The 27,500-nt window shown below is 42.5% G+C and overlaps 1 protein-coding gene and 1 long non-coding RNA gene across 20 annotated transcripts; one reads left to right on the top strand and one right to left on the bottom strand.

Annotated features, from left to right (window-relative positions):
* The first annotated feature begins 10,593 nt into the window (after positions 1-10,593).
* Positions 10,594-12,138, top strand: LOC127003486 (uncharacterized). Of its 2 annotated transcripts, none has more exons than XR_007757090.1 (4): positions 10,594-10,721; positions 10,977-11,099; positions 11,355-11,564; positions 11,993-12,138. It is a non-coding gene; the product is annotated as an uncharacterized LOC127003486 (long non-coding RNA). The 2 variants fall into 2 exon arrangements; XR_007757091.1 differs by having other exon boundaries at positions 10,977-11,354; positions 11,460-11,564.
* LOC127003484 (uncharacterized) lies at positions 10,688-24,685 on the bottom strand. Of its 18 annotated transcripts, none has more exons than XM_050870234.1 (13): positions 24,345-24,685; positions 23,469-23,508; positions 22,264-22,404; positions 20,600-20,812; positions 19,189-19,402; positions 18,706-18,857; positions 16,984-17,091; positions 15,961-16,118; positions 15,198-15,431; positions 11,940-14,394; positions 11,512-11,618; positions 11,170-11,301; positions 10,688-10,914 (listed from the first exon to the last, which is right to left on the bottom strand). In XM_050870234.1, the coding sequence occupies exons 1-10, from the start codon at positions 24,540-24,542 to the stop codon at positions 13,924-13,926; spliced, it is 1,929 nt and encodes a 642-aa protein (XP_050726191.1). In that variant the 5' UTR covers positions 24,543-24,685; the 3' UTR covers positions 10,688-10,914; positions 11,170-11,301; positions 11,512-11,618; positions 11,940-13,923. The 18 variants fall into 18 exon arrangements, with proteins under 18 accessions (XP_050726191.1, XP_050726183.1, XP_050726181.1 ...); XM_050870238.1 differs by lacking the exon at positions 10,688-10,914 and adding an exon at positions 21,157-21,262 and having other exon boundaries at positions 11,053-11,301; XM_050870226.1 differs by lacking the exons at positions 11,170-11,301; positions 11,512-11,618 and adding an exon at positions 11,726-11,832 and having other exon boundaries at positions 10,688-11,046.
* Positions 24,686-27,500: the final 2,815 nt, after the last annotated feature.

Genomic DNA, 27,500 nt, shown 5'->3' with positions numbered 1-27,500 from the left:
GAGGCCGAAGGGAAACCGATGAAGTAAAAACATTATCTTATTAGTTTACTCACGACGCTCAAAGCTTATTTTACCTAGCAGACGACGCTTGAGAGAGAGAGAGAGAGAGAGAGAGAGAGAGAGAGAGAGAGAGAGAGAGAGAGAGAGAGAGAGAGAGAGAGAGAGAGAGAGAGAGAGAGAGAGAGAGAGAGAGAGAGAGAGAGAGAGAGAGAGAGAGAGAGAGAGAGAGAGAGAGAGAGTGTGTGTGTTTACTAATAACTGTTACAAAGGCGAATGTCTGTAAAGTAATCATAATATATTTTTCATGAGGCATTTAATCGTTAACTCTTACACAGGTAGAAGCAATGAGGTCACCTGTAATTAATTGGTCTACCTGAAAGTCTCGACCCCGTTAGTGCGAAGTGTGTTGAGGGAAGGAAAGGAAGGTGAGGAAGAAGGAAAGGGATGAAATAAAGGAGAGAAAGAGGGAAAAAGAAGGGAAAAGAAGGGAAATAAAAATGAAGAACGGGATGATAGGAAGGAGAGAGAGAAGGATGAGAAGGGAAAGACAGGTTAAGGAAAAGATGAAAGGAAGGAGAGAAAGAGGAGAAAGAGAGAGAAAGGAGATAAAATAGAAGGAAAGAAAAGAGGAGTTGAAAAAAAGAGGTAAAGAAGAGGAAGAAAAGCAAAATACGAGAGGAAAAGAGGGAGAAAGGAGGAGAGATAAAGAGGAGAAGAGAGAGAGAGAGAGAGAGAGAGAGAGAGAGAGAGAGAGAGAGAGAGAGAGAGAGAGAGAGAGAGAGAGAGAGAGAGAGAGAGAGAGAGAGAGAGAGAGAGAGAGAGAGAGAGAATATACATCCACCGTTCTCCTATTTTAGCTAATGGTAGACTAATGACTTCTCTCTTCATTAATTATTCACGTCCCCTTTCTCTTTATCTTTATTCATTACTCTTCCTCGTCTCTCTTTCGTGTCCTTGTATATTTATTTATTGTTTGTTTGTTTGTGTCCTTTTCGTTATCATTCATCTTGTTAATTTTGTGTTTATTACGTTTTTGTTTTGTTTTCTTTTTGTTTTTTTGGTAGTATTCCTTCTCTTACATACACACGCACGAACATCAGAGAGAGAGAGAGAGAGAGAGAGAGAGAGAGAGAGAGAGAGAGAGAGAGAGAGAGAGAGAGAGAGAATTACTATATACTTACATAAAAAAATTACAATGTTTCTTGGCCCTGCGATCACCCTTTCATCACACACACACACACACACACACACACACACACACACACACACACACACACACACACACACACACACACACACGCACACAGGAAGCAAGAGTGATAAGATGATATAAAAAAAAAATAGACAAGAAAAACAAAAACAAAAAAGAAAGAAAAAAACAAGAAAAAAAAACAATGGAATATAACCTAACAAGAGAGGAGGTGGAGTTGGAGGTGGAGGAGGAGGTGGAAGAGGAGGAGTGGAAGGTCAGGTGTGTGGATGACGTTACCTGTACGGAGCTTATGGACCAGCCAGGTGCAAGCATCATCTCACCTGTGGTTCTCTGCCTCAGCGGTGTCATAGGTGAGTGTGTGTGTGTGTGTGTGTGTGTGTGTGTGTGTGTGTGTGTGTGTGTGTGTGTGTGTGTGTGTGTGTGTGTGTGTGTGTGTGTGTGTGTGTGTGTGTGTGTGTGTGTGTGTGTGTGTGTGTAGTATAACATGATATAACCTAATGAAACCTTGCTAGCCCACCTGTCCCCTTTTTCCTAATTACTCAACCCACTAATTACACCTTTATCTAACCTACTTTACCTGTCACACCTTCCCCTAATCACCCAGGTAACGTGTGGGCTTTTCTTAATTAACATAACCCTATAACTTCACCTATATCACCAACATTACCTTGCCTAACCTTCCCTACCTAACCTAACCAAACCTAAGCTCACCTGTCACACCTTCCCCTAATCACCCAGGTCACGTGTGGGCCCTTTACCTGCTTTTATTAATCAACATAATCGTATCACTTCACCTAGAGTTAACCTTCATTACCTAACCTAACTTAACCTAACCTAACCTCACCTGTCACACCTTCCCCTAATCACCCAGGACACGTGTGGGCCCTGTACCTGCTTTTCTTAATTAACAAAACCCCATAACCCTATAACTTCACCTATTTCACCTTCATTACCTAACTCAACCTAACCTAACCTCACCTGTCACACCTTTCCCTAATCACCCAGGACACGTGTGGGCCCTGTACCTGCTCTACACCTTGCGGCGCCCTCAGCAGTCCCGCACCGTCTTCTTCACCCTACTCAGCACCCTCATTTGGACTGACCTCGTGGGGAAGCTGCTGACCACCACCCCGGCCATTGCTGCCTACCTCAACGGCGGATGGGTGGGCGGGGTGAGTGAATTGGGGTGTGGGAGGGGAAGGAGGGGGGAAGGGGGATGGCTGAAGTTCTCACGCAATTAATGAACTAGTTTAAGGAAATCGATATGGTAAGACACACACACACACAAACACACACACACACACACACACAGACCTCCCCCCCCCCACACACACACTTATATACACCCCCCCCCCCCCTATCAAGCACACACAAATCTACACCCCACTCCTCACACCACATGACACCCCATCGATAAAATACCCCCCCCCCCCTAGCTACCACCTCCCCCACACCCACACACCATCCATCCCTCACCCCCTCAACCTACCCCCCTTTCCCCCCCCCCCCCAGAGGGTCTCCTGCATGGGCCACGGGTCTGTCTCATGTCCGCAACGAGTCTGGCCACCCACCTCCTCGTCTCCACCATGGCCGTCGAGAGGTTACTGGGCACCACGCAGACCTACCTGTACAAAAAACACATCACTGCCACGAAAACCAGGTAAGAGCTAGAGAGAGAGAGAGAGGGGGGGGAAAGGGGACGGGGAGAGACAGAGGGGAGTGAGGGGAACTATTGAGAGAGAGAGAGGAGGAAAATGGAAAGAAGAGAAGAAAAGAGAAGAAGAGAGAGAGAGAGAGAGAGAGAGAGAGAGAGAGAGAGAGAGAGTGAGAGAGAGAGAGAGAGAGAGAGAGAGAGAGAGAGATAGAGAGAGAGAGAGAGAGAGAGAGAGAGAGAGAGAGAGAGAGAGAGAGAGAGAGAAGAAAAAAAGGAGAAAAAGAAAACCTCAACTGTCTCTAATAAACTCTAACCTCTCGAATCTCTAATCCACACTAACCGCAACTTGTTCTTACCTCTAACTTCTCTAACTTCTCTAACCTCTAACCCACACTAATCTCTGCTCGCTCTAACCTCTAACTTCTCTAATTTATCTAACCTCTAACCCACACTAACCACAACTTACTCTAACCTCTAATCCCTCTAACCTCTAATCCACACTAACCACAACTTACTCTAACCTCTAATCCCTCTAACCTCTAATCCACACTAACCACAACTTACTCTAACCTCTAATCCCTCTAACCTCTAACCAACACTAACCTCTGCTCGCTCTAACCTACTCTAACCCTCTAATCTTGCCTCCACAGGGTGTTGCTAGCGTGTCTGATGGGGGGTGCAACACTGTTTTGCTGTCTCCCGCTGTTGGGGGTTGGTCGCTTCCAGTTGCAATACCCCGGGTCATGGTGTTACTTGGATATCCACATCACCTCCTTCTTATCCTACTTCTCCTCCTCCTCCTCCTCTTCTTCTTCCTCTTCCTTCCCTTCGTCTGATGTTTTTAATTCTTCGTCTTCTTTGTCTCCTTCCTTGTTCCTCAATTCTTCTTCGGTTTCGTCATCCTCTGATTATTATTTCTCCTTCTCTCCTACGCCTCCTCCTCCTCCTCCTCCTCCTTCTTCTTCTTTATCATCCCTGTTCTCATTTTCACTCTTTTCTAATGCCTCCTCCCCTTCTTCCTCTTCTTCCTCCTCCTCTTCGTACTTATCCAATTCCTCGTTTCCATTTTCGTCTACTTTACAACCTACCTCTTCTTCCTCCTCCTCCTCCTCCTCCTCCTCCTCCTCTTTATCCCCTCTACAGCATGTCATCTTCATCAACCTCTTCGGAATCATCACCGTGACGTGCCTGCTGGTGATGGTGTCCTGCAACCTGGTGGTGATGTGTGAGTAGTGATGATGATGGTGGTGATGGTGGTGATGATTGGGATGAGTGTACGAGTGGTGCCATGGTGGTGATGGTATTGGGGTGGTGGTGATTTTGGTAGTGGTGGGGATAGTGGTGAGTGGTGGTCTACGAGTAATGAATAAGATAGTGAGATAGGAAGATAGTAAGAGGCAAGATAGTCACAATAAAATAAGTGGATATAACACTAATATTATGAAATACGCTTTTAAACATCACAAAATCTTCTTCCAAAACGTATTAATCTTTCTTTTACTTCCCTCCCTCCCTTCCTTCACCCCTTCACCCCTGCCCCTTCTGCAAAACCCCTGTCTCCTCCTCCTATCAAAACAGGGGTACTGCTGGAGAAAACCCTGGCGAGGAGAGGAAAGTGTGAAGGTATGTATGTATGTCACTTGATGGCCAGGTGTTGATGATATTTGATAAGGAAGGTGAGGGAAGGGAAGGGAAGGGAGAGGAAGGAGGACTATATGATAAATGAGGTACAGGGAAGGGAAGGAAAGGAAAGGTATGTACGTTGAACTGCTGTCTTGTGTCACGTGATGTCCAGGTGTTGGTGATAAGGAAGGTGAGGGAAGGGAAGGGAAGGGAAAGGAAGGACTATATGATAAATGAGGTACAGGGAAGGGAAGGAAAGGAAAGGTATGTACGTTGAACTGCTGTCTTGTGTCACGTGATGCCCAGGTGTTGGTGATCAGAAAGGTGAGGGAAGGGAAGGGAAAAGGAGGACAAGGAAATGAGGTATAGTTACATTAGGGAAGGGAAGGGAAGGGGCACTCTAGATCATGAGAAAAGTAAAGGAAGGGAAGGAAAGGAACGGCACGGAAGGAAAGAGAACGAAAAGGAAAGGGAAAGGAAGGAAGACAGGCAAATGAGGTATAGTTACATTAGGGAAGGGAAGGGAAGGGGCACTCTAGATCATGAGAATAGTAAAGGAAGGGAAGGAAAAGGAACGGCAGGGAAGGAAAGAGAACGAAAAGGAAAGGATGACAAGAAATTAGGATATATGAAGAACGGAAAGGTTGGAAAAGACACACGAGAACACACTCTTGAGGATGAGAAAGATGAAGAAAAAGAAGGTTAAAGAAAAGAAGGAAGAGAACGAAGACCAGCAAATGAGGCAGGGTAAGGGAAGGGAAAGGGAAGGAAAAATGCACTCTAGAGGCAAACACGACCTATCTACTTGCCTGTCACTGGTGTGGTGGTGGTCGACGCAGCGGTGATGGCTGACTGCTGTTGCTCAGATGCTGGAACCTCGACTTTGCAGCGTTCATGTTAATCATAAGTGAACTATTCTTGGAAGAGTGAGTGATCGAAACAGTGAGTGAAACAATGAGTGAACCAATGGAGCCTCACTAACCAAAACGCCCACTGACAAAGATTATACCATGAGGCCACATTTTCAAACTTCCGAGGCCCAAGCACTTACACATTTGACAAGGCTTTCGTTGGAGTATATTCGGCATTTCCACACGGGTAGTTTTATGACCCTGGTGGTAGTTTGACAAAGCTTCTGTATCGTGAACGTGATAAAACACTAATCAGAACGCTATGAACCTCCTCTATGGCCTTTGGAAATTATTAATGAGAGAAGCTGAGGCGTCTGAAAATACCAACCATAGATAAAGACCCAAAAATAAACATCTGCAATTGAGTTCATAGACCGATTTGGTGACTAAACTAAATGTATATATTAAACATAAGCCTCCCAGTGTTGTTTTTACCTTCCAAATCAAACTGTGCTACTCTCCTGTCTCTATACTCTCCATTCCCTTCATTTCAGCCACGGTGCGATGCCTGCGGAGGGCCAGAGGGCAGAGGTTCCGGCGGCATCTTGTGGCTCCGCGCCGAAGCTCCTCGCACCGGGAACTTGAGACGCAGATGGTGGTGGTGGTGCTGGTGATCACGGTGGTCTTCGTGGTCTCCTGGTCGCCCATCGATGTGAGTAGAAGCAGTGAGAGGAGCCGTTCGGGGTCTAGGAGATAGCGGTAGGGTGATTTTCTTTGTGTCTTGGTCAAACTTCATGATTCAACTCTGCATTTCGTCTTTTTTTCATTATGTATCATTATGTATTTTTATCTTGCTATCTTATATCCTATCTTGCTATCTTACTTCCTATCTTATTATCTTACTTTCTATCTTACTATCTTACTTCCTATCTTACTATCTTACCATCTTACTTCCCATCTTACTATCTTACTTCCTATCTTACTATCTTACCTCCTATCTTACTATCTTACTTCCTATCTTACTATCTTACCTCCTATCTTATCTCCTTTTTGTCTTTTATTTACAGTTTATATTGTTATTTTCTCTCATTTTGCTTCGATATTCTTGTCACGATCAGGTGAGGCTGTTCCTGAACCAGCTATGGCCGCACCGCACCAAGGAGGACCACATGAAGGAGCTGATGGCCGTGCGTTTCACCTCCTTCAACCAGATTGTGGATCCATGGGTGTACATTATCAGCAGGAAGGTGTGTGTGTGTGTGTGTGTGTGTGTGTGTGTGTGTGTGTGTGTGTGTGTGTGTGTGTGTGTGTGTGTGTGTGTGTGTGCTCTTATGATTTCTCTTCCTTCTTCTTCTTTCTCTTCTTTTCTTCTTTTCTTCTTCATTTCACCTTTTCATGTCTCCCTCATTTCTCACTTGCATATCTCTCTCTCTCTCTCTCTCTCTCTCTCTCCTCCCCATACACTCCCCTTCCTTCCTCCCTCCCCTTCCCCTCTTTCCCAATACACTCCCTTCCCTTCTCTCCCTCTCCCCTCCTTTCCCATACACTTCCTCTCCTTCCCCTCCTCCCCACACACCTGCTCCATCTCCCCCGTGTCTCCCCAGGTGTTCCGGCCCAGCGCGCTCCGGTGGGTGAGGTCCTCCGTGCTGGGCTCCCTGCTGTCGATGAGGGAGCGAAGCAGACGAGGCTTCAGGAGGGAGACGGAGAGGGAGGATGAGACGTCCACTCACACTCCACCACCAGCCGGTACTGAAGGTGTGTAAAATAGGAAGTAAGATAGTAAGATAGGGAGTAAGATAGCAAGATAGGAAGTAAGATTGCAGGATAGGAAGTAAGAAAAATACCTACTCCTACTACTACTACTACTACTACTGCTACTACTTCAATAATAATAATAATAATAATAATAATAATAATAATAATAAATAGAGAGGGAGGTGTAGCTATATTAATTAAGGATCTAGTAAGGAATATGTTAAGCAGGTGTTCTTCAGCAGGTGAGGGAGGGAGCAGAAGGAAGCAGAATGTGATGACGACCCTGAATGTGGAAGATCTGCTACTGGACTCTCCCACCACCACCACCACCACCACCACCAATGGGACTATCACCAATCCTGCTTCTGACAAGGGTTCAATCATCACCACCTCCACCTCCACGCCTTTCAACTCCAGCTCTAGTCCCTTCAACACCACCACCACCACCACAGCCTTACCGCTCATCACCACCAACTCCATGTCTTTTCCTGATCAGTCCAGTCTCAACTCCACCACCACCACCACTGTCACCACCACCACCGCAGCCTCAACCATCACCACCAACTCCATGTCTTTCCCTAATCACTCCACTCCCAGTCCCTTCACCACCCCCACCACCACCACCATCACCACCACCACCACCACGGACACATCTCCAGTCATCACCACCTCCCTTATCAACTTCAGCCCCAGTCTCAACACCACCACATTACCACCACCACCACCACCACCACCATGCAGACTGTAGAGCAACACCATAACCACCACCACCACCACCACCACCAGCAACACCTAAGTTAGTCCCTCCATAACACCAGTTGAGATTGATTCAAGTATCCCTCACCACCACCACCACCACCACCACCACCGCCAATCTTTTAGGAATTAATTATGTAGAAAAACTGCAATATATATTCTTCTTTATCTCACAAGTGTACTGGTAACAATACATATAAGTACAAACATATACGTATCTTGGCACTTATAAACTTAAACACATACTTACACACACACTTATCCACTTCAATTCAATACCTCATTCTCTGTTACAAAAACCATTACAGCAGAGAATTCACATATGTCACTAATACTCTAAAAAACAATAATCCATGGTCAATTTCCTATTCTATTACTTATCACTATTTCACTAAGTATGGCTGAGAAGAAATGGCTGAATGGTTCACTAATAACTATGATGTACTATTAATGAAGCATAGTCAATTAAGTATTCTATTATTCATTACTATTCCGCTATGTATGTCTGGGAGTAATGGCAGACGGTTTCACTAATAACTACTATGTACTATGTGTAATGAAGCGCAGTTATCAAGCACCAAAAAGCACCATTATAGGAATTACAGAAACTTCCTCTCTCGGTAATAAATTCACGGACCGTATCTGTAAACATTCTCGGGGGATTCACACGCCGCATTACGCTTTCCCACGCACACCTGTCCTTCAGCGTTCCCAAATTATCGTGCTCAGACACTCAGCACATCGTAATTTCCGGTTTCTGACTCACAGCTATCGCAAACAGACACCAATAAGTAATGATTTTAACGATAACTTTAACTGGAATTTCGTTATCTGTGTGGGTAGGAAAGTTTCTGGGCCCTTGAACTGATAATTGCGATGTTTTGAGTACGATAATTTGGCAACGTTGCTGTCCTTCCCTATCCAAGCTCACTGGTGGAGACTAACACTGATTCGTTGAGCAGCTTAGCGTCTCTGCACCTCAGTTCACTTGTTTGAAAAGCCTTGATCTCTTGGAAGTTACTGGGCTTTTCATGGATTGTTTTGCGACCCTGGTGATAGTTTTACATGACTTCTGCATCCTCAATGGGAAAAACATCCATGAAAAACTAGTTAATCTTCTCTGTGGCCTTGGGAAATAGGGGTAATGGGAGCCCGGGATGTTTGGGGATAAGGTCATTTGTCTCTCCTTTACCTCACCCTATAAGCTAAAAAGATTGTTACGGCATTTAGTGATAGACAGAGGTTCCATATATATTGTCTCTACGCCTACACAGATAAGGAAAATTTGGAATCAGAGAATGAGGATGAGGATGAATGATTATACGAGGAAAAACAAACATAGGAGGGTGAATAATAGAAAAATTGGGATGCAAAACAGTGAGCATTCATCATGTTACCGCCATTTATGTGAATTAGTGGAAATGACAGTTGAGGAAAAATAGAAATTAGAGAATGAGGATGAAGATGAATGATTATACGAGGAAAAACAAACATAGGAGGGTGAATAATAGAAAAATTGGGATGCAAAACAGTGAGCATTCATCATGTTACCGCCATTTATGTGAATTAGTGGGAATGACAGTTGAGGAAAAATAGGAATTAGAGAATGAGAATGAAGAAGATGAATGATTATACGAGGAAAAACAAACATAGGAGGGTGAATAATAGAAAAATTGGGATGCAAAATAGTGAGCATTCATCATGTTACCGCCATTTATGTGAATTAGTGGAAATGACAGTTGAGGAAAAATAGGAATTAGAGAATGAGAATGAAGAAGATGAATGATTATACGAGGAAAAGACGAACACAGGAGGGTGCAGAATAAAGAAACTGGGATGCAAAACAGTGAGGATTCATCATGTCACCTCCATTTATGTGAATTAGTGGGAATGACAAAGAAAAATAGGAATTAGAGAATGAGAATGAAGAAGATGAATGATTATACGAAAGACAAACATTGGATGGTGAATGATAAAGAAACTAGGATGCAAAACCGTGAGAATTCATCAAGTCACCGCCATTTATGTGAATTAGTGGGAATGACAGAGAAAAATAGGAATTAGAAAATGAGAATGAAGAAGATGAATGATTATACGAAAGACAAACAAAAGATGGTGATTAATAGAGAAACTGAGATGCAAAACAGTGAGCATTCATCAAGTCACCGCCATTTATGTGAATTAGTGGGAATGACAGAGAAAAATAGGAATTAGAAAATGAGAATGAAGAAGATGAATCATTATACGAAAGACAAACATTGGATGGTGAATGATAGAGAAACTAGGATGCAAAACCGTGAGAATTCAACATATTACCACCATTTATGTGAACCAATAGGAATCACAGCTGTTTTTGAGTATTGCCCTGGGCTCAGAAAGGCACTGGTAGGCTACGTTATATAAGATCTGTTCACCTATATAATATCATTTAACTAATATTCACGTAGGAAATATCATATGTTGTCTAAGGTTCTAAAATGCACAGGTATACTTTATGATCTGTCTACCTGTTCTGTCTTTTAGCTCTTACAAAACTAATGATCAGGCAAGAAATACTGTGTTGTCTTAGGTTCTGAAATGCACAGGTATACTTTATGATCTGTCTACCTGTTCTGTCTTTTAGCTCTTATAAAACTAATGATCAGGGAAGAAATACTGTGTTGTCTTAGGTTCTGAAATGCACAGGTATACTTTATGATCTGTCTACCTATTCTGTCTTTTAGCTCTTATAAAACTAATGAGCAGGCAAGAAATACTGTGTTGTCTTAGGTTCTAAAATGCACAGGTATACTTTATGATCTGTCTACCTGTTCTGTCGTTTAGCTCTTATAAAACTAATGATCAGGCAAGAAATACTGTGTTGTCTTAGGTTCTGAAATGCACTGGTACAATATATCATCTGTCTAAGTATACTATGTCATTTAACTCTTGTGATAAATCTAATATTCAGTAAAGAAATATCATATGTTGTCTAAAGTTCTGAAATGCACAGGTACACAATATGGTCTGTTTATCTCTACTATGTCATTTAACCGTTATGATAAACTTTATGATCTGTCTACCTATTCTGTCTTTTAGCTCTTATAAAACTAATGAGCATGCAAGAAATACTGTGTTGTCTTAGGTTCTGAAATGCACAGGTACAATATATCATCTGTCTAAGTATACTATGTCATTTAACTCTTGTGATAAATCTAATATTCAGTAAAGAAATATCATATGTTGCCTTAAGTTCTGAAATGCACAGGTACACAATATGGTATGTCTATCTCTACTATGTCATTCAACCGTTATGATAAACTTTATGATCTGTCTACCTATTCTGTCTTTTAGCTCTTATAAAACTAATGATCAGGCAAGAAATACTGTGTTGTCTTAGGTTCTGAAATGCACTGGTACAATATATCATCTGCCTAAGTATACTGTGTCATTTAACTCTTGTGATAAATCTAATATGCAGTAAAGAAATATCATATGTTGTCTTAAGTTCTGAAATGCACAGGTACACAATATGGTCTGTCTATCTCTATTGTCATTTAACCGTTATGAAAAACTTAATATTCAGTAAAGAAATATCATATGTTGCCTTAAGTTCTGAAATGCACAGGTACACAATATGGTATGTCTATCTCTATTGTCATTTAACCGTTATGAAAAACCTAATATTCAGTAAAGAAATATCATATGTTGTCTAAAGTTCTGAAATGCACAGGTACACAATATGGTCTGTTTATCTCTACTATGTCATTTAACCGTTATGAAAAACCTAATATTCAGTAAAGAAATATCATATGTTGTCTAAAGTTCTGAAATGCACAGGTACACAATATGGTCTGTTTATCTCTACTATGTCATTTAACCCTTATGAAAAACCTAATATTCAGTAAAGAAATATCATATGTTGTCTAAAGTTCTGAAATGCACAGGTACACAATATGGTCTGTTTATCTCTACTATGTCATTTAACCGTTATGAAAAACCTAATATTCAGTAAAGAAATATCATATGTTGTCTAAAGTTCTGAAATGCACAGGTACACAATATGGTCTGTTTATCTCTACTATGTCATTTAACCCTTATGAAAAACCTAATATTCAGTAAAGAAATATCATATGTTGTCTTAAGTTCTGAAATGCACAGGTACACAATATGGTATGTCTATCTCTACTAAGTCATTTAACCCTTATGAAAAACCTAATATTCAGTAAAGAAATATCATCTATTCTTTACTTTTATCTTTTATAGGAGCGGCGAGTAGCGTTTTTTTTTTTTTTTTTTTGTACTCTGTTTATAGCCTTTGAGCCGTGTCCTCTAATGTAAGAAAAAAAAAATGTCTTAGGTTCTAAAATCCACAGGTACGTACACTATATGGTCTGCCTACCTATACAGTGTCATTTAGCCCTTATGGTAAAACTTATATACAATCAAGAAATACATACTCTAAATTAAATGTATCAATGAGCAAGGCGTTTTAAAATAATGCATAATGACAGCACAAAATATCTTTCACAAATGGCCTTAGTCTGCCTCTCTATACTAAAGATATTCACACTGCATTATTTTTCACTGTTTCATTTCTCCTGGTGTCAAGTAAATCCGTATTCTCAAAGATTTCTCAGTGGGCTAACACACCCACATTTAAGCACAAACTATATTTCAAAATGGCCTTGGTCTGCCTCTAAAAACTAAAGATACTCACACTACATTATTTTTCACTGTTTCATTTCTCCTGGTGTCAAGTAAATCCGTATTCTCAAAGATTTCTCAGTGGGCTAACACACCCACATTTAAGCACAAACTATATTTCAGAATGGCCTTGGTCTGCCTCTGTAAACTAAAAATAATCACACTATCATTTTCCACTGTCTCATTTCTCCTGGTGTCAAGTACTTTCACATTCTCAAAGATTTCTCATGGGCTAACACACCCACATTTAAGCACAAACTATATTTCAAAATGGCCTTAGTCTGCCTCTAAAAACTAAAGATATTCACACCACCATTTTTCACTGTCTCATTTCTCCTGGTGTCAAGTACTTCCATATCCTCAAAGATTCCCCAGACACTAACACACCCATATTTAACCCGTCCACTACGATTAGCACGGATTTCGCCTTCACTGGTAGCCTGGTAACATACACTCCCAGGTCTTTCTCTGCCTCTGTGGTGGATAGTGGAGTGCTTCCCATGTGGTATTGGTATGCTGGATTTCCGCTCCCAAGGTGTATGACTACATTTTTCTTCATTGAATTGTAGCAGCCACTTATTGCTCCACTCCTGTAGCTTGGTGATGTCCTCTTGTAGGAAATCCACAGCCAAGGGAACATTGACCGCATTTTGAGTGAAATTCCGAGTCAAAAGCAAAAATGAGTTATGCACACCAAAAAATCGACCAATGATTCGGCAACAATCTCCCAAAGTTTGAGGCCGAAAGTATGTATTTTGAACCCTTAAATGGCCGGGGGCTTGGTTTGTTTACACTCTGGCATTTAAGAAGGCTTTGGTAGAGGTTGTTGTGGGTATTTCCTTGGGTAGTTTGATGAGCCAAGGGATAGTTTGACAAGGCCTCTGCACCATGAATGTGAACAGTACTCACGAGAACCTGACTAATCTTGTGAGACGAAAGTTATTAAATATGGACCGAGTTTTTATATATCCCGGGAATCTGTTGTGGGTTGTCTGCCTCCTGGGTGTGGTGCGAGGTTCCAGCCACACCCGAGATATCCGTCACAGTGCATCTCCAAGCTCCATCAGGCAAATCTTTGTGGCCTGGGAAAATATTTGTTGTGAGGGACGAAAGTGTTTAAATATGGACCGAGTTTTGATATATCCCGGGCATTTGTTGTGGGTTGTCTGCCTCCTGGGTGTGGTGCGAGGTTCCAGCCACACCCGGGATATCCGTCACAGTCCATCTCCAAGCTCCATCAGGCAAGTCTTAGTCCATAATATCCAATACATCCTCATCCTCCTCCTCTCCCTGCAATGACTCGTGGATTGATGTCGGCCTCGCGAGGTTCCAGACACACCCAAGATGTCCGTCACAGTGCATCTCCAAGCTCCATCAGGCAGGTCTTAGTCCATAATATCCAATACATCCTCATCCTCCTCCTCCTGCAGTGACTCGTGGATTGATGACAGCCTGGCGCCACCCCCTTCCCGAGACCCACACAGCTTGTCAACGGCAGGAATATCAGGATCAAAAACCTCTCCAGTGTCAGCCTTATCATCATCAGAACCGTCATTTTCCGGATCATTGTTTTGCTTATGAAAGGAGATGCTTGGGAATTCCTGCCCCATCACACTCACGTCCTTCTCAAGTGAGGTCAGCAAGGGGGATGCCTCAAGGGTGGTCAGGTTCAGTGAGGAGTCCTTCTCGCTGGCGGCTAACTTCACATCCTGCCAGGTGGGGGTGACCTTCTTCTTGGCGGATGACCTGATGTGAGGCCACCACATGAAGACTCGGTCCAGCCATGACCCGCCGTGCAGCCAGGTCGCCACATATGTCGGACTTTGGCTCAGGTCGAAGCGGCGGACGTCCACGATCTGTGTGAAGCATGGAGGTAGAATTGGTGGAGTCGACATCAGCCCAATTAAGTGAATCCGCCCGAGATGTCATTTTTACGGCCAGGTGTCAGGTGTTGTCAGGTCAGGCTCCCTCTTAATGGGCTCGGCCAGGCTCGCCCACCCCCATCTTTTTGGCCGTAAATTTGACAGTTCGTCGGCTTCACCTCAATGAATGGGATTAGCGGGCAGTGTCGACTCCACCAATTCTACCGCCATGGTGTGAAGCGAGCTCTCGTAATCAACGTTGCCAGATTGTCGTACTCAGCCGCTTATATTTCCCGACTTCCTACCCCAAAACTGTCTTCTGGGCTCCGATAACGAAACCCGTTCATAGTTATCGTTAAAAGAGTTAGATCCTGATGTTTCTTGGCAATAGTTAGGCGTCAGAAACCGGTAAATACTATGCTCTGAGTACGACAATCTGCGTCGAGGTAAAGCAATAATAAGCGGTACCAAAAATATAAACGAGAGAGAGAGAACGAAAGAGAGGAAGATAACACAAGAGGGAAAGATTATGAAAAAGAGTGAAGGAGGAAAAATAATACAAAGGAAAAAAATGGCAGAAAAGAAAACATTAGGTGGTAAGCAATAAGAAAAACAAAACATAAATGAGAAAGAGAACGAGAGAGAGGAGGAAAACAAGAGAGGAAAAGCTTGTGAGATAGAACAAAGGAAAAAAAAAAAAAAAAAATGCCCCCAAAAATGCATTAAGGGTTACATACCATCACTAATATCAGATAACCATCACCACCATCACCACCCCCACCATCATCACCACCCACCTGCCAGGGCACAGATCCACTCGTCGGCAGTAAGATTTTGGCCACTTTCTTGTCCTGGCTGGCGGTGAAGTCATGTCCGCTGCAATGATTGAGGGCCACCATCCACAGGCCCCTCAGGACGGTCACGCTCTGGGCCTCCGAGTCCTTGGGCACGATGAAGATGACCCGGTCGGCGTTGGTCATCTCTGTCTTCGTCCACTGAATTGGGTCCTGTCGAGGGGAGGTGGAGGAAGGCTTTGTGGGAATGAGAATAGTGGAAGGACAGGAAGTGGAAGGAGAAGAGTAGAGCAGAAGAGAAAGAAATGAAAGGAGAATATATATTTTTTTTACAACAAAGGAGACAGCTCAAGGGCACAAAAAAAGGAAACAATAATAAAAAAAAGCCCGCCACTCGCTGCTCCCAAAAAAAGAACCAAAAGAGGTGGCCGAAAGAGAGGTCAATTTGTCTTGGTCCATTGAATTAGGTTTTATTGTAAGGAGAAGGAGAAGGAGGAGGTAGAGGATGATAAACAAGACGAGGTAAAGAAAATGAGGCAGGGATGAAGAAGAAGGAAGAGTAGGAGGAACAGAAAGAGAAAAAAAAGAGAAAGAAGGGAGAGAATGATAAAGAAGACATAAGATAAGGTAAAAAAAGAAAAAGCCAGGTGAGAAATTAGGAAAGTAGGAAAAGGAGGAGGAATTTGAAAAGCATAAAAATGAGAGAAGGGATGAAAAAGTCGGTGTGTGTGTGTGTGTGTGTGTGTGTGTGTGTGTGTGTAGTTACCTGACCAAGTGCTTCCCTATCAGCCATGAGAGGGCGCACAAAACAGGTATTCTCCAGGAAGTCTGCCAAGGTGTTGACGAAGTGCAGGGCGGGCAGGCTCTCGGGGTGGTAGGCCAGAAGGACAGTAGGCTGGCAGGCCCTCATGTGTTTAAACAATTCTATGGCGGGACACATGAAGAGAAAATCATTATAAAAAGCAACATATTTTACTTTAGGACACAAATGAAGAGTAATAATGATAATAAAAATAATAAAAGTGCCTCAAAAATTAATAGAAATAGAAATTAATAGAAAATAAAAAGCAATATATTTTACTTTAGGACACAAATGAAGAGTAATAATGATAATGAAAATAATAAAAGTGCCTCAAAAATTAATAGAAATAACAAAAGAAATGTCCTCTGTGTTGTGTGTGTTGCTACTTGGAATGCATATGTTCGGGGAGGCTGTTACTTCAAAGACCTATTTATTTTAACCTATCTGTCTTTTTAATGTTATCTAGACTGCATATACGAAGAAAACGGTCATTATAAAGAGCTGCAGTGTACATATATTTCATCCTTCCTGCTGTGTTGTTATCTGGAGGGGAAATGAAAAGGAAATGATTACAAAGAGCTACACATATCGTCTTTTATCCGTGTTGCATGGGAAGAGAAATAAAGATCACCTGGTCACAGAATTTGGTTATGGGTCTGGGTGTTGGTGTATGACAATGGGTGTGGGTGTAGGTGTAGCTATGGGTGTATGGGTGTGGGCGTGACATCTTTCCGTGTGTATGTGTGTGTAGTTTGTTTTAAGCTTGTGTTAGTGGTACTGGTGACAGGCTACAGGAAGGGAAGGAGTGGATGGAGAGGGGAAGGGTTACAACTTAGCTATACCACGAGTGCATATGGAGAGGAAGAATCATAATAAAAAGTTAACTATTTCTCCTATTTCTGGAATGTGCTTGTAAAGAAAAGCATCATAAAGAGCTACAACATATCTCATAATGTTTTGTGTGTCTTGGTCCATCACGGCACTCACTCCTGTTGATCCCCCGGCGCTGGACGATGAAGGCGACGATGAAGAAGACGATGACGAGCAACAGATAGGTCAGCCCGGTGCCCCTCGGAGTTGGTTTTGTGACTACTACTGAAAGGAAAGAAATATTAATCAAACCTTACAGCAGACATTTATGAGAAGAGAAAACGGAGCATGTTGAGACGATTCTTTCCTTTCCCTCCCTTCCCTTCCTTGCCTTCCCCTCCCTTTCCTTCCTCCTTTCCTCCCTTCCCTTCTTTTGTCTTCCCTTCCTTTTCTTCCCTCTCCTCTCTTTCCCTTCCTTTCCTTCCTCCTTTCCTTCCTTCTTCCTTTCCTTCTTTCCTTCTCTCTCCTCTTCCTTCCTTCCTTCCTTCCCCCTTCCTTCCTTTCTTCTTCCCTTCCCTTCCTTCTTTCCTTTCCCTCCCTTCCCTTCCTTGCCTTCCCCTCCTTTTCTTCCCTCTCCTCTCTTTCCCTTCCCTTTCCTTCCTCCCTTTCCCTCCCTTCCCTTCTTTTGTCTTCCCTTCCTTTTCTTCCCTCTCCTCTCTTTCCCTTCCCTTTCCTTCCTCCCTTTCCTTCCTCCCTTTCCCTCCCTTCCCTTCCTTTTCTTCCCTCTCCTCTCTTTCCTTTCCCTTCCTTCCCTTCCTTTGCCTTCCCCTTCCTTTTCTTCCCTCTCCTCTCTTTCCCTTCCCTTTCCTTCCTCCCTTTCCCTCCCTTCCCTTCCTTTGCCTTACCCTCCTTTTCTTCCCTCTCCTCTCTTTCCCTTCCCTTTCCTTCCATTCCCATTCCTTTCTTTCCCTTTCCTGTTCTCCCCTTCTTTTCCTTTCTACCCCTTTCCAGATATACGTGAGGGATATATATTTTTTTTAGGCTCAAGAAAATGGAGTGAAAGAACAATGAAATGGAAAAACATGGACAAACTACAACATTAGAATAAGATACATATATCACATATCAAATGGCATGTTTTGTGTAAAGGGTGTCAGGATATTTCTCGACCCAAAACTGTCATCTTCCTATCTCCCTCCTTTTCTCTCATATTTCCTGCCTCCCTCTCTTCCTCTCTCTCTTCTCTTCTCTTCTTGCTTCTTCTTCTCTCTCTCTTCCTCTCTCCTTCCTTTCCTCTGTTCTTCTTGCCTCCCTCTCTTCCTTTCTCTCTTATATTCTTGTTTCTTTTCTCTCTCTCTTCCTCTCTTTTCCTCCTCCCTCTCTCCTTCCTTTCCTCTGTTCTTCTTGTTTCCTTTCTTTCTCCCATTTCTTTCCTCTTTCCTTGTCTCCTTCTCTTCCTCTCCTTGTTTCCTCTCTCTCTTCTTCCTCTCTTCCTACCTCCTTCTCTCCTCTTATTGCTTATTTTCTTTCTATCTTTCTTTTTCTCCCTCGCTTTCCCTGCCTTTCTCCTCTCCTTCCTTCTTCTCTCTCTCTCTCTCTCTCTCTCTCTCTCTCTCTCTCTCTCTTCTCTCTCTCTCTCTCTCTTATTTCTCTCTCTCTCCTCTCTCTCTCTCTCTCTCTCTCTCTCTCTCTCTCTCTCTCTCTCTCTCTGCCTCTCCGTTCCTTCCTATCTCCCAGCTTCTGTCTCTCCTCTTCTTCCTTATTTTCTTTCCACTATTCTTTTCCTATCTCTCTTTCCCCTCTCTCTCTCCTCCTCCTCTCTCCCTCTCTTCCTTCCCTCACACTCTCCCTAAACCACAAAAACACATAAACAAAACAATAACGAACATCTATACTCACAGAATTTGGGCGAGACGGACACATAACAGCCTTGGGGTTGAGGGGGGCACCAATCGGCCTGTATCTGCACCCTAACCATGTACTGCCCTGATTCTTCCACCCTCGGCAGATATACAAGCCATAGATCATCGCTCGTGTTCCTCCGCTCAACACTGGAGGAGGTGATGGTGGTGGTGGTGGTGGTGGTACAGGTGAGAGAGAGAGAGGGGGAGAAAGGGAGGGAGCGGGAGAGAGGGAGATAAAAAAATGAGGGTTTGTGTGAAATGAGGGATAAAGAAAAATAATTATCCAGGAGTTACATATGTGGGTTAATACAGAGAGAGATAGAGAGAGATAAATAGATAGATAGATAGATACACATAGATAGATAGATAGATAGAGAGAGAGAAATAAACATACATACACACATAGAAATATTCATCAGACAATATACTCAATTTTCACACTCAAAACAACAACAACAACAACAACAACAAGACCTACACTGATCCCAGCTTCTTATAATGTTGGCAACTCTCACCATCCTCATCCTCATCCTCATCTTCATCCCCAACACACCTGACCAGCATCACCTCGTAGTCTACCTGGCCGAAGGGGGATGACTGGACCGTGACGGGAATCTGACTACGGTGGTGAATGGCGTCTCGGTGAATGTAGAAGAACGTGTGCCAGTCGCTTGGGCAAGTCTTCTCGGGGTCTGTTGAGGAAGGGTGTGAGTGGAGGGTGAGGGGAGACCTGGGGATTCACGATGCATTTAACCCCTTAACTGCGGATTGCCTACAAGAAGACATCACCAAGCTACAGGTATGGAAAAAAATGAAAGTTTTCGTTTAGTCGGCGCAACATCTGTGGTCATATGCCGGAGAGAGACAGAAGGGGAAGGAATTATAGGAGAAGAGAACAGATTCCAGGAGACGGGACACAACCCCCGATAAATACCTGGTACCTATTCACTGCTGGGTGGACAAGGGCGCAGGGTATCAGAATAGCCACCCAAATTTTTCCACTCCGCCCGGGAATACAGGTATGGAACAAAAAGTGGCTGCTACAATTCAATGAAGAAAAATGTAGTCATGCACCTTGGGAGGAGATACCCAGCATACCAATACCACATGGGAAACACTCCACTATCCACCACAGAGGCAGAGAATTAAAGACCTGGGAGTATATGTTACCAGGCTACCAGTGAAGGCCAAATCCGTGCCAATCGAAGACGGACTGGTTAAGTTAAGTGGTAATAGTTATATGATGTTAAATTGCTCTGGAGATGGTGTGTGAAAGAAAACATGAGAAGGATGAACACCATGGAGGAGAGCTTAGGATCCTCAAGAGTGGGAGAGACTCAATCATAGGCCTTCCAACCCCCTAAGGAAAAATAAAAAACACTGAACAAAAAGAAGAAGCGGAAGGTTACATATATTTTTTTACAGCACAGGAAGCAACTCAAGGGCAAAAATAAAGAAAACAATGGAGAAAAGCCGCCTAATCACTGCTGCTATTTAAAAGAGTGAAGATGAGTGGTCGAAAGAGAGGTCAAAGAGATATCCAGATACTCTCCCTTGAGTTTGCAGCGGACAGCACATCACTGAAACAATACGCTTCCTGTTATTCTACCATACCTTAAAACTAAACCAGTAAAACACTATTGACGGTATAAGATACTTTCGCTTCTCACATCAGCTGTTTCTAAAGTCAAAGAAGGGGGTCAGTCAGGTTCTAATGAGCGTTTCTTTAGGTTCATGGTACAGAAGAGGGGCCAAGCTACCACCAGGGTCATAAAACTACTCCTGGATATGCCCACAGCTCCTATACGAAAGCCTTGTCAAATATGTGTTCTTGAACGAGGAAATGTCTGATAATACGACCCCTTATCTAACCTCAGGGCAAGACTTACCGATCCTGAAGCCCGGCGGATTTCTGAAGAGATAAGACGCGCCTTTTCCGCTGTCAGACTGGACGGTGAGGCGGATATTGACAGTCTCGTTGACAAACTTATTCAAGGTGCGACACTCGTACATGAGGGTGCTGTTGGGGGGGCTGAAGAGGTAGAGGCGGCGGCAGGAGTCTCCGTACATGCCTCCGATGTATTTGTACTGGAATTCGAGTTCTGTCGGAAATACAAAAAATAAATAAAAGTCAAAGAGTGGGTCAGTCAGGTTCCAATGTGTGTTTCTTCAGGTTCATGGTACAGAAGAAAGGCCAAGCTACAACGTCAGATTTTAATGTGTGTTTCTTCAGGTTCATGGTACAGAAGAAGGGCCAAGCTACCACCAGGGTCATAAAACTACTTCTGGATATGCCCACAGCTCCTACGAAAGCTCATGAATAAATGAATAATTGAATAAATAAAGTGGCAGCAGGCGTCTGGATGTTTAGCTCTGATGATTTTGTGTTGGAATTTGAGATCTGTCAGAAACACAAAATATATATACATAAAGAAGACGGACATACCACGACCTACCACGGCAGCCACCATAAATACAATTCACCTGCGCCACTATGGGCTGGGGTCATCTAAGAGGCCCCTCAAGAAAGCCTGCCAGCGCTATAACAGCACCTAAAAAAATATAAAGAAAGAGAAAAGAAAGAAAGAAAGAAAAAGAAAGAAAAAAAAGAAAGAAAGAAAGAAAGAAAGAAAAAGAAAGAAAGAAAGAAAGAAAGAAAGGATGTCAGTGAAAGTGATGTCAGCTGAAACTTCGGATATGTCGAAAATACAAAAAAATAAATAAATAAATAAATATAAAATAAACAAAATTAATAAAGAAAGAAAGAAAGAAATCCTTCAAAAGAAATACACTAAATAAAGGGTCAATTGCATGTATGGTTATAGAATGTATGCTGGTATGGTACGTATGATATGGTGTGGCATGACTGCTTATAGTCTGGCTCGGCTAAACGTGCAATTGGGGGGGTCAGCTTTGCCCGCGTGTCTCCTAGCCCGCGATGTCGAAATGTTCCGATATAAGCAAAACCATGGCAATTGGGATCAGCAAATACGCTTACACATTTAATCTTATTATTATTATTACTATTATTATTATTGTTATTATTATTATTATTACTATTATTATTATTTTTTTTTTTTACATCAAAGCGTACGGCTCAAGGGCAACAAAAAGAGTACAAAAAAAAAAAAAACGCTACTCGCCGCTCCCCACAAAAGGAAAAAGTTAAGAGTAGCCAAAAGAGAGGTCAGTCCCGGGTGGAGAGGTGTCTTGATATAACGTATGAAAGAACAGTACCGTATGAAAGAACAGTACCGTATGAAAGAACAGTACCGTATGAAAGAACAGTACCGTATGAAAGAACAGTACCGTATGAAAGAACAGTATGAAAGAACAGTATCATATGAAAGAACAGTACCGTATGAAAGAACAGTATGAAAGAACAGTACCGTATGAAAGAACAGTACCGTATGAAAGAACAGTATCGTATGAAAGAACAGTACCGTATGAAAGAACAGTACCGTATGAAAGAACAGTACCGTATGAAAGAACAGTACCGTATGAAAGAACAGTACCGTATGAAAGAACAGCACCGTATGAAAGAACAGTTTACCCTCCATCGTATTATTGACCAGGCCGGGGAAGGTCAAGTTGATGATACCCCCCCACGAAGCATTGTGGTACAGCCGAAGGTCAACCAGCGATGCCTCCGGGGTGGTGGTCTGGTTCGGTTGAAGGGAGCCACATCTTTTATCTACAACAGAAAGATGATGTAGTTACTAGTTAGAAGGGAAAAACGTGGATAGACAGGATGTTTTGTTGATAGAAAGGCAGATAAGAATGGTTGGTTTAGAAGATGATGAAGATTTAGTACTCTTACAAGGGTCAACATTATAAGACATTCTGTTCTCACATCACCTAGTTCTAAAGGTCAAAGAGGAGGTCAGCCAGGTTCTAATGAGTGTTTCTGTAGGTTCATGGTACAGAGGAAGGCTCAAACTACCACCAAGGTCATAAAACTACTCCTGGAAATGCCCAAAACTCCTGCGAAAGCCTTGGTGAATATGTCAACTTGGGCGACGAAATATTTTAAAATACGACCCCCCCCAAAAGCCCACTTGACCTACGCAAATAAAAGAAAAAAAAGAAAATATTGACCAGAATAAGAGAGGTCAGTTTCAGAAGATGCCAATGCAGTCAGGACTTTTTTTACTGAACGGCAAAAAAATAATAATAGGCCTAAACAAAAAAAAAATCCCACTAGACCTACTCCAAGAAAAGAAAAAAAGAACAAAGTAAGGATCATTATACCACTTGAAAACTAAAAAAAAAAAAGGGTTCATTATTTTTTTTTACTCAACGGCCAAAAAATAGGCCTAAACAAAAAAATCCCACTAGACCTACTCCAAGAAAAGAAAAAAAAAAGTAAGGATCATTATACCACTTGAAAACTAAAAAAAAAAGGGTTTATTATTTTTTTTTACTCAACGGCCAAAAAAATAGGCCTAAACAAAAAAATCCCACTAGACCTACTCCAAGAAAAGAAAAAAAAAAGTAAGGATCATTATATCACTTGAAAACTAAAAAAAGTGGTTCATTATTGTTTTTTACTCAACGGCCAAAAAAATAGGCCTAAACAAAAAAATCCCACTAGACCTACTCCAAAAAAAGAAAAAAAAGTAAGGATCATTATATCACTTGAAAACTAAAAAAAGGGGTTCATTATTTTTTTTTTTTACTTAACGGCAAAAAAAAATAATAGGCCTAAAATTGGGGTTTATTATAAAGCCGGAGAACAAAAAGACACATTAAACTAACCTTTCGAGAATGATGATATCTTACACGTTTCCTCTGTATCCTGAAAGAGAACGTTTGTAGTGAATAGAGATAAAAATATTGGATACACTACACATACAATAGGCCTACACTTCAATTTCCATGTAAAAACTTCTCTTCTTCTTCTTTTCTTGCTCTCTCATTCTCTCTCCCTCATTTTCCTTACCTTCAGTTTCTTTCTTTTATTTTCCTTTCCCTTTCGCTTCCCTTTTTCCTATTTCTATTATATTTTCTTCCCCTCCCTTTCATTCCTTTTCCTTACCCTTTCATCTTTTCCTTTCCCTTCCCTTCTCCTACTTTCCCTTCCCTTTTTTTTCTATTTCTTTTATATTTTCCTCCCTTCCCTTTTATTTCTTTTCCTTACCCTCTCTTCTTTTCCTTTCCCTTCCCTTCTTTTCTATTTCTTTTATATTTTCCTCCCTTCCCTTTCCTTCCTTTTCCTTACCCTCTCTTCTTTTCCTTTCCCTTCCCTTATGTCCTATTTCTTTTATCTTTTCCTCCCTTCCCTTTTATTTCTTTTCCTTACCCTCTCTTCTTTTCCTTTCCCTTCCTTTCTCCTCCTTTCCCTTCCCTTATGTCCTATTTCTTTTATCTTTTCTTCCTTTTCGTTCCTTTTCATTCCCCTCCCTTCTTTCCCTTCTATTCTTTCTTTCACTTTCTTTTCCTTTCCTTTCCCTTCCCTTATGTCCTATTTCTATCATCTTTTCTTCCCTTTCATTCCTTTTCCTTACCCTCCCATCTTTTCCTTCAATTCTTTCATTCACTTTCCTTTTCCTTTCCCTACCCTTCCTTTCCCTTACCTTCCTTCCATTCCATTCCCATCCCTTCCCTTCCATTTAATTCCCTTCCCATGCTTACCTCGTGCAGTGTAGTATGGCATGGGCGGAGTGAATGCTTATGTACATCCTCGCAGTGGCGGGACACCTTGTGCTCGCAAAATGGGTTATGGATTTCCTGCCCCTTACAGACATTTTGCAGACTCTTGAGAGGGCAGTCAGGGCTTGAGTTTGCAGGGAGGAATAGGAGAAGAAAGGATATCACAGCTCTAACCGCCATTTCCCTGCATGTATTACCACCACGAGCTATACAACACAAAGACCAGAGAACACAGACGAGAACAAGGAAGAGAACAAGGTATAGAACACAAAGACCAGAGAACACAGACGAGAACAAAGAAGAGAACAAGGTATAGAACACAAAGACCAGAGAACACAGACTCGAGAACAAGGCAGAGAACACTATAGCCCCCACCGTCACACACTACTACAACTACTACTGAGAGAGAGAGAGAGAGAGAGAGAGAGAGAGAGAGAGAGAGAGAGAGAGAGAGAGAGAGAGAGAGACAAGATAGGAAAAGGTTTTAATCGCGACATTTCCTGTCATACTAACGAGTCAGGCCCCGGTGGGGCCTGATGGTCGGCCCAGCCCGTTCTGGCGCAGGCGAGTGTTTATAGTGGCGCCATCTTGCATTGGCTCATGCTGCCCTCCCGGAGTTCATTTTTAATCCTAGAATCTAGAGTCCGGGTTGATAGGCGGTCTTCTGGACAGCTGATGCAGTATGAAAATGTTTCCTGGCAAAAGAGGTATTTTTTTTTTTAATTGCAGAATTTCAACACTTCAGCGGCTGAATATGTAATACTACTACTTTATCAATGTTAAATGATGATGTACTTTAGAAATATGGGCATAAAAAGGTAGTATTTATAAAACAAAGGTTACGTTTATCATCCGCGCAAGGCGATATTTTTTTCTTTTTTGCTCTTGAATGTAAACAAGAACTTGTCAAGAAGACGCGCGGGTTCCAACACACATTTCATGGCTATTTTCAGTCCACATTTTTATCCTACTGATTTCCTGGAGATGTGAAGGTCAGTAGAAAACATATGAAAACAAATGAGTAATGGGTTAAGTAGAAGACGAGATATCGGCGCGTTAATAATGCCAGTCTTCAGCACATAGCTACTGGGCAGAATTATAAGTTGTTGAGAATATCTTGATTTAATGTTTACTTCTATATAAGTGTAGGCCTAGTAAATATTTCAGCTATACGGTAAAAGTGGGCTCAAATTGCTATAGTTAGGCTTTTCCTTCTCTCTCAGTACATTATTCATCCTCCGCTACTTTTGGTACTTATAAAAGTGTGCTATTAAGTCTTCAAAATGTGGCATAGGCTAACCGGCATATTTCTCTGATCTTCCCTATTTCGTGGTATTATAATCCTGCGCCCAATGTTTATATCAAGGTGAATTCACTGTGCTCATTCCTTAGACGTGAACTTGTAAAAAATATAGGAGTCTCCGTTAAAATACATGGCACCTCCTCTTCCTCTCTTCTCCTTCCTCGTCTCTTCCCTTCCTTCATATTCCTCATCTCCTCCTTCTCACCCTCCTCTTCGTGTGGGGACGTGTGCCAAGTGTCTGAAATACCGAGTAAGGCGCGTAAAATGGAGTAAAATAAACCGGAGTTGGCAATACTGCTTTACTGGGCGCGCGGGAGAGAGAGAGAGAGAGAGAGAGAGAGAGAGAGAGAGAGAGAGAGTTCAGTAAGCTGGGATCCTTGAGCTAGTGAGGGTGTGTGTGTTGCGTTCCTCTCCTCCCCTTCTGCCAGTGTGTGTTCGCGGGCTCTCCCTCGGGCTTATCCAGGTATATTGCAGGTGTGTGGAGGTGTTGCCAGGTGTGTTGCGGGCTGGCAGGTGTGGTGTAGTGAGTGTTGCTGTAGTGTGGTGAGGTTTTCAGAAATAACTTGTGCGGGAGCTTGGTTATTTTCATCGCTATAGTAGTACCGCACACACGGTTTCTCTCTCTCTCTCTGTGTACGTGTGTGTGTGTGTGTGTGTGTGTTCCCCGCCAGAGTTTCCGAGTGATTCCAACGTGACTCCGTGTGTGTGTGTGTGTGTGTGTGTGTATGAGAGAGAGAGAGAGAGAGAGAGAGAATTGGGTGAACTCGATCGCGTGCTAACTAACATTCCTCTCTTCCTCAGCTTCCTCTTCCTCCTCCTCCTCTCGGTAGATTTATTCTCAGTTAACGGGAAGGAAGAGTAGAAGGAGGAAGAAGAGGAGGTAAAATCCGGGTCAGTGAGGAGGAAGGGAGGGAGGGAGAGAGAGGGGGAGAGAGTGTCGCATGCAACGTTTGTTATGTATGTGTCAGTCTGGTCTCTCTCTCTCTCTCTCTCTCTCTCTCTCTCTCTCTCTCTCAATGCCAGTTTAGTTTTGCATAAACACTCGTCCAGATCACGTTACAGATTTTCCTGCCTTAATAAACGTACAAATAATAATAATAATAAAAATAAATACATCTTAATATTGAAGAAAAAAACTGGTCTTGCTTTATTTGGATGTATGGGAGTGGGCTGAAAGGTGAAAACAACAACAACAATAAACATACAAGCAAAAAAAGATTATCCTCGCCAAGAACCGTTTAATAGCCTTCTAGTTTCTTACGTCAAGTTTAATTTAAGCCCAGAAACTCGCCTTTTATTCATGTATGGTAATGACTTCTTTGTTTTTTCTTCCTTTTTTATATAAACGTTTATTAGGGTGGCTGTAACTAGGCAGGGTTTGTTTCTCTCTCTCTCTCTCTCTCTCTCTCTCTCTCTCTCTCTCTCTCTCTCTCTCTCTCTCTCTTTTACAGTGGGATAGGAAAAGAAAATGATGGGAGGAGAAGGGAAGGGAAGGAAAGGGAGTGAAGTCAAAAGAAGTAAAAGGAAAGGAAAGGGAAGTGAAAATGAGGGGAAGATATATGTAGAGAAATGAAGTAAGAGAAGGAAAGTGTGTGTGTGTGTGTGTGTGTGTGTGTGTGTTACCAAGTCAAGTATACACACTTGCCAGCTCCCAATGCACATGTGTACGATATTTTTCTTACTCCTCCTCCTTCTCCTCCTTCCCATCTTCTATCCTCCTCTAGCCACAGATGCATACGATTTGGATGAAAGAGGAAGAGGAGGAGAATGATGAGTGTAGTGGATGTGCAGCTTGAAGTACGCGGGTGGAGGAGGTGGAGGTGGAGGAGCAAACA

This window comes from Eriocheir sinensis, chromosome 25 (genome assembly GCF_024679095.1).
Source record: "Eriocheir sinensis breed Jianghai 21 chromosome 25, ASM2467909v1, whole genome shotgun sequence".
Taxonomy (NCBI): Eukaryota; Metazoa; Arthropoda; class Malacostraca; order Decapoda; family Varunidae; genus Eriocheir; species Eriocheir sinensis.
The sequence above is the reverse complement of the archived record's forward strand: the minus strand, read 5'-3'. Positions and strand labels throughout refer to the sequence as shown.

Excerpts from the sequence above, each read along its gene's own strand:
- LOC127003484 (XM_050870227.1), bottom strand. The coding sequence starts at position 24,542 with ATGGCGGTTAGAGCTGTGATATCCTTTCTTCTCCTATTCCTCCCTGCA. Across the intron at positions 22,405-23,468 it reads GATATCATCATTCTCGAAAG|ATAAAAGATGTGGCTCCCTT; the intron begins GTTAGTTTAATG and ends TTTCTGTTGTAG. Across the intron at positions 17,092-18,705 it reads GTCCGTCTCGCCCAAATTCT|TAGTAGTCACAAAACCAACT; the intron begins GTGAGTATAGAT and ends CTTTCCTTTCAG.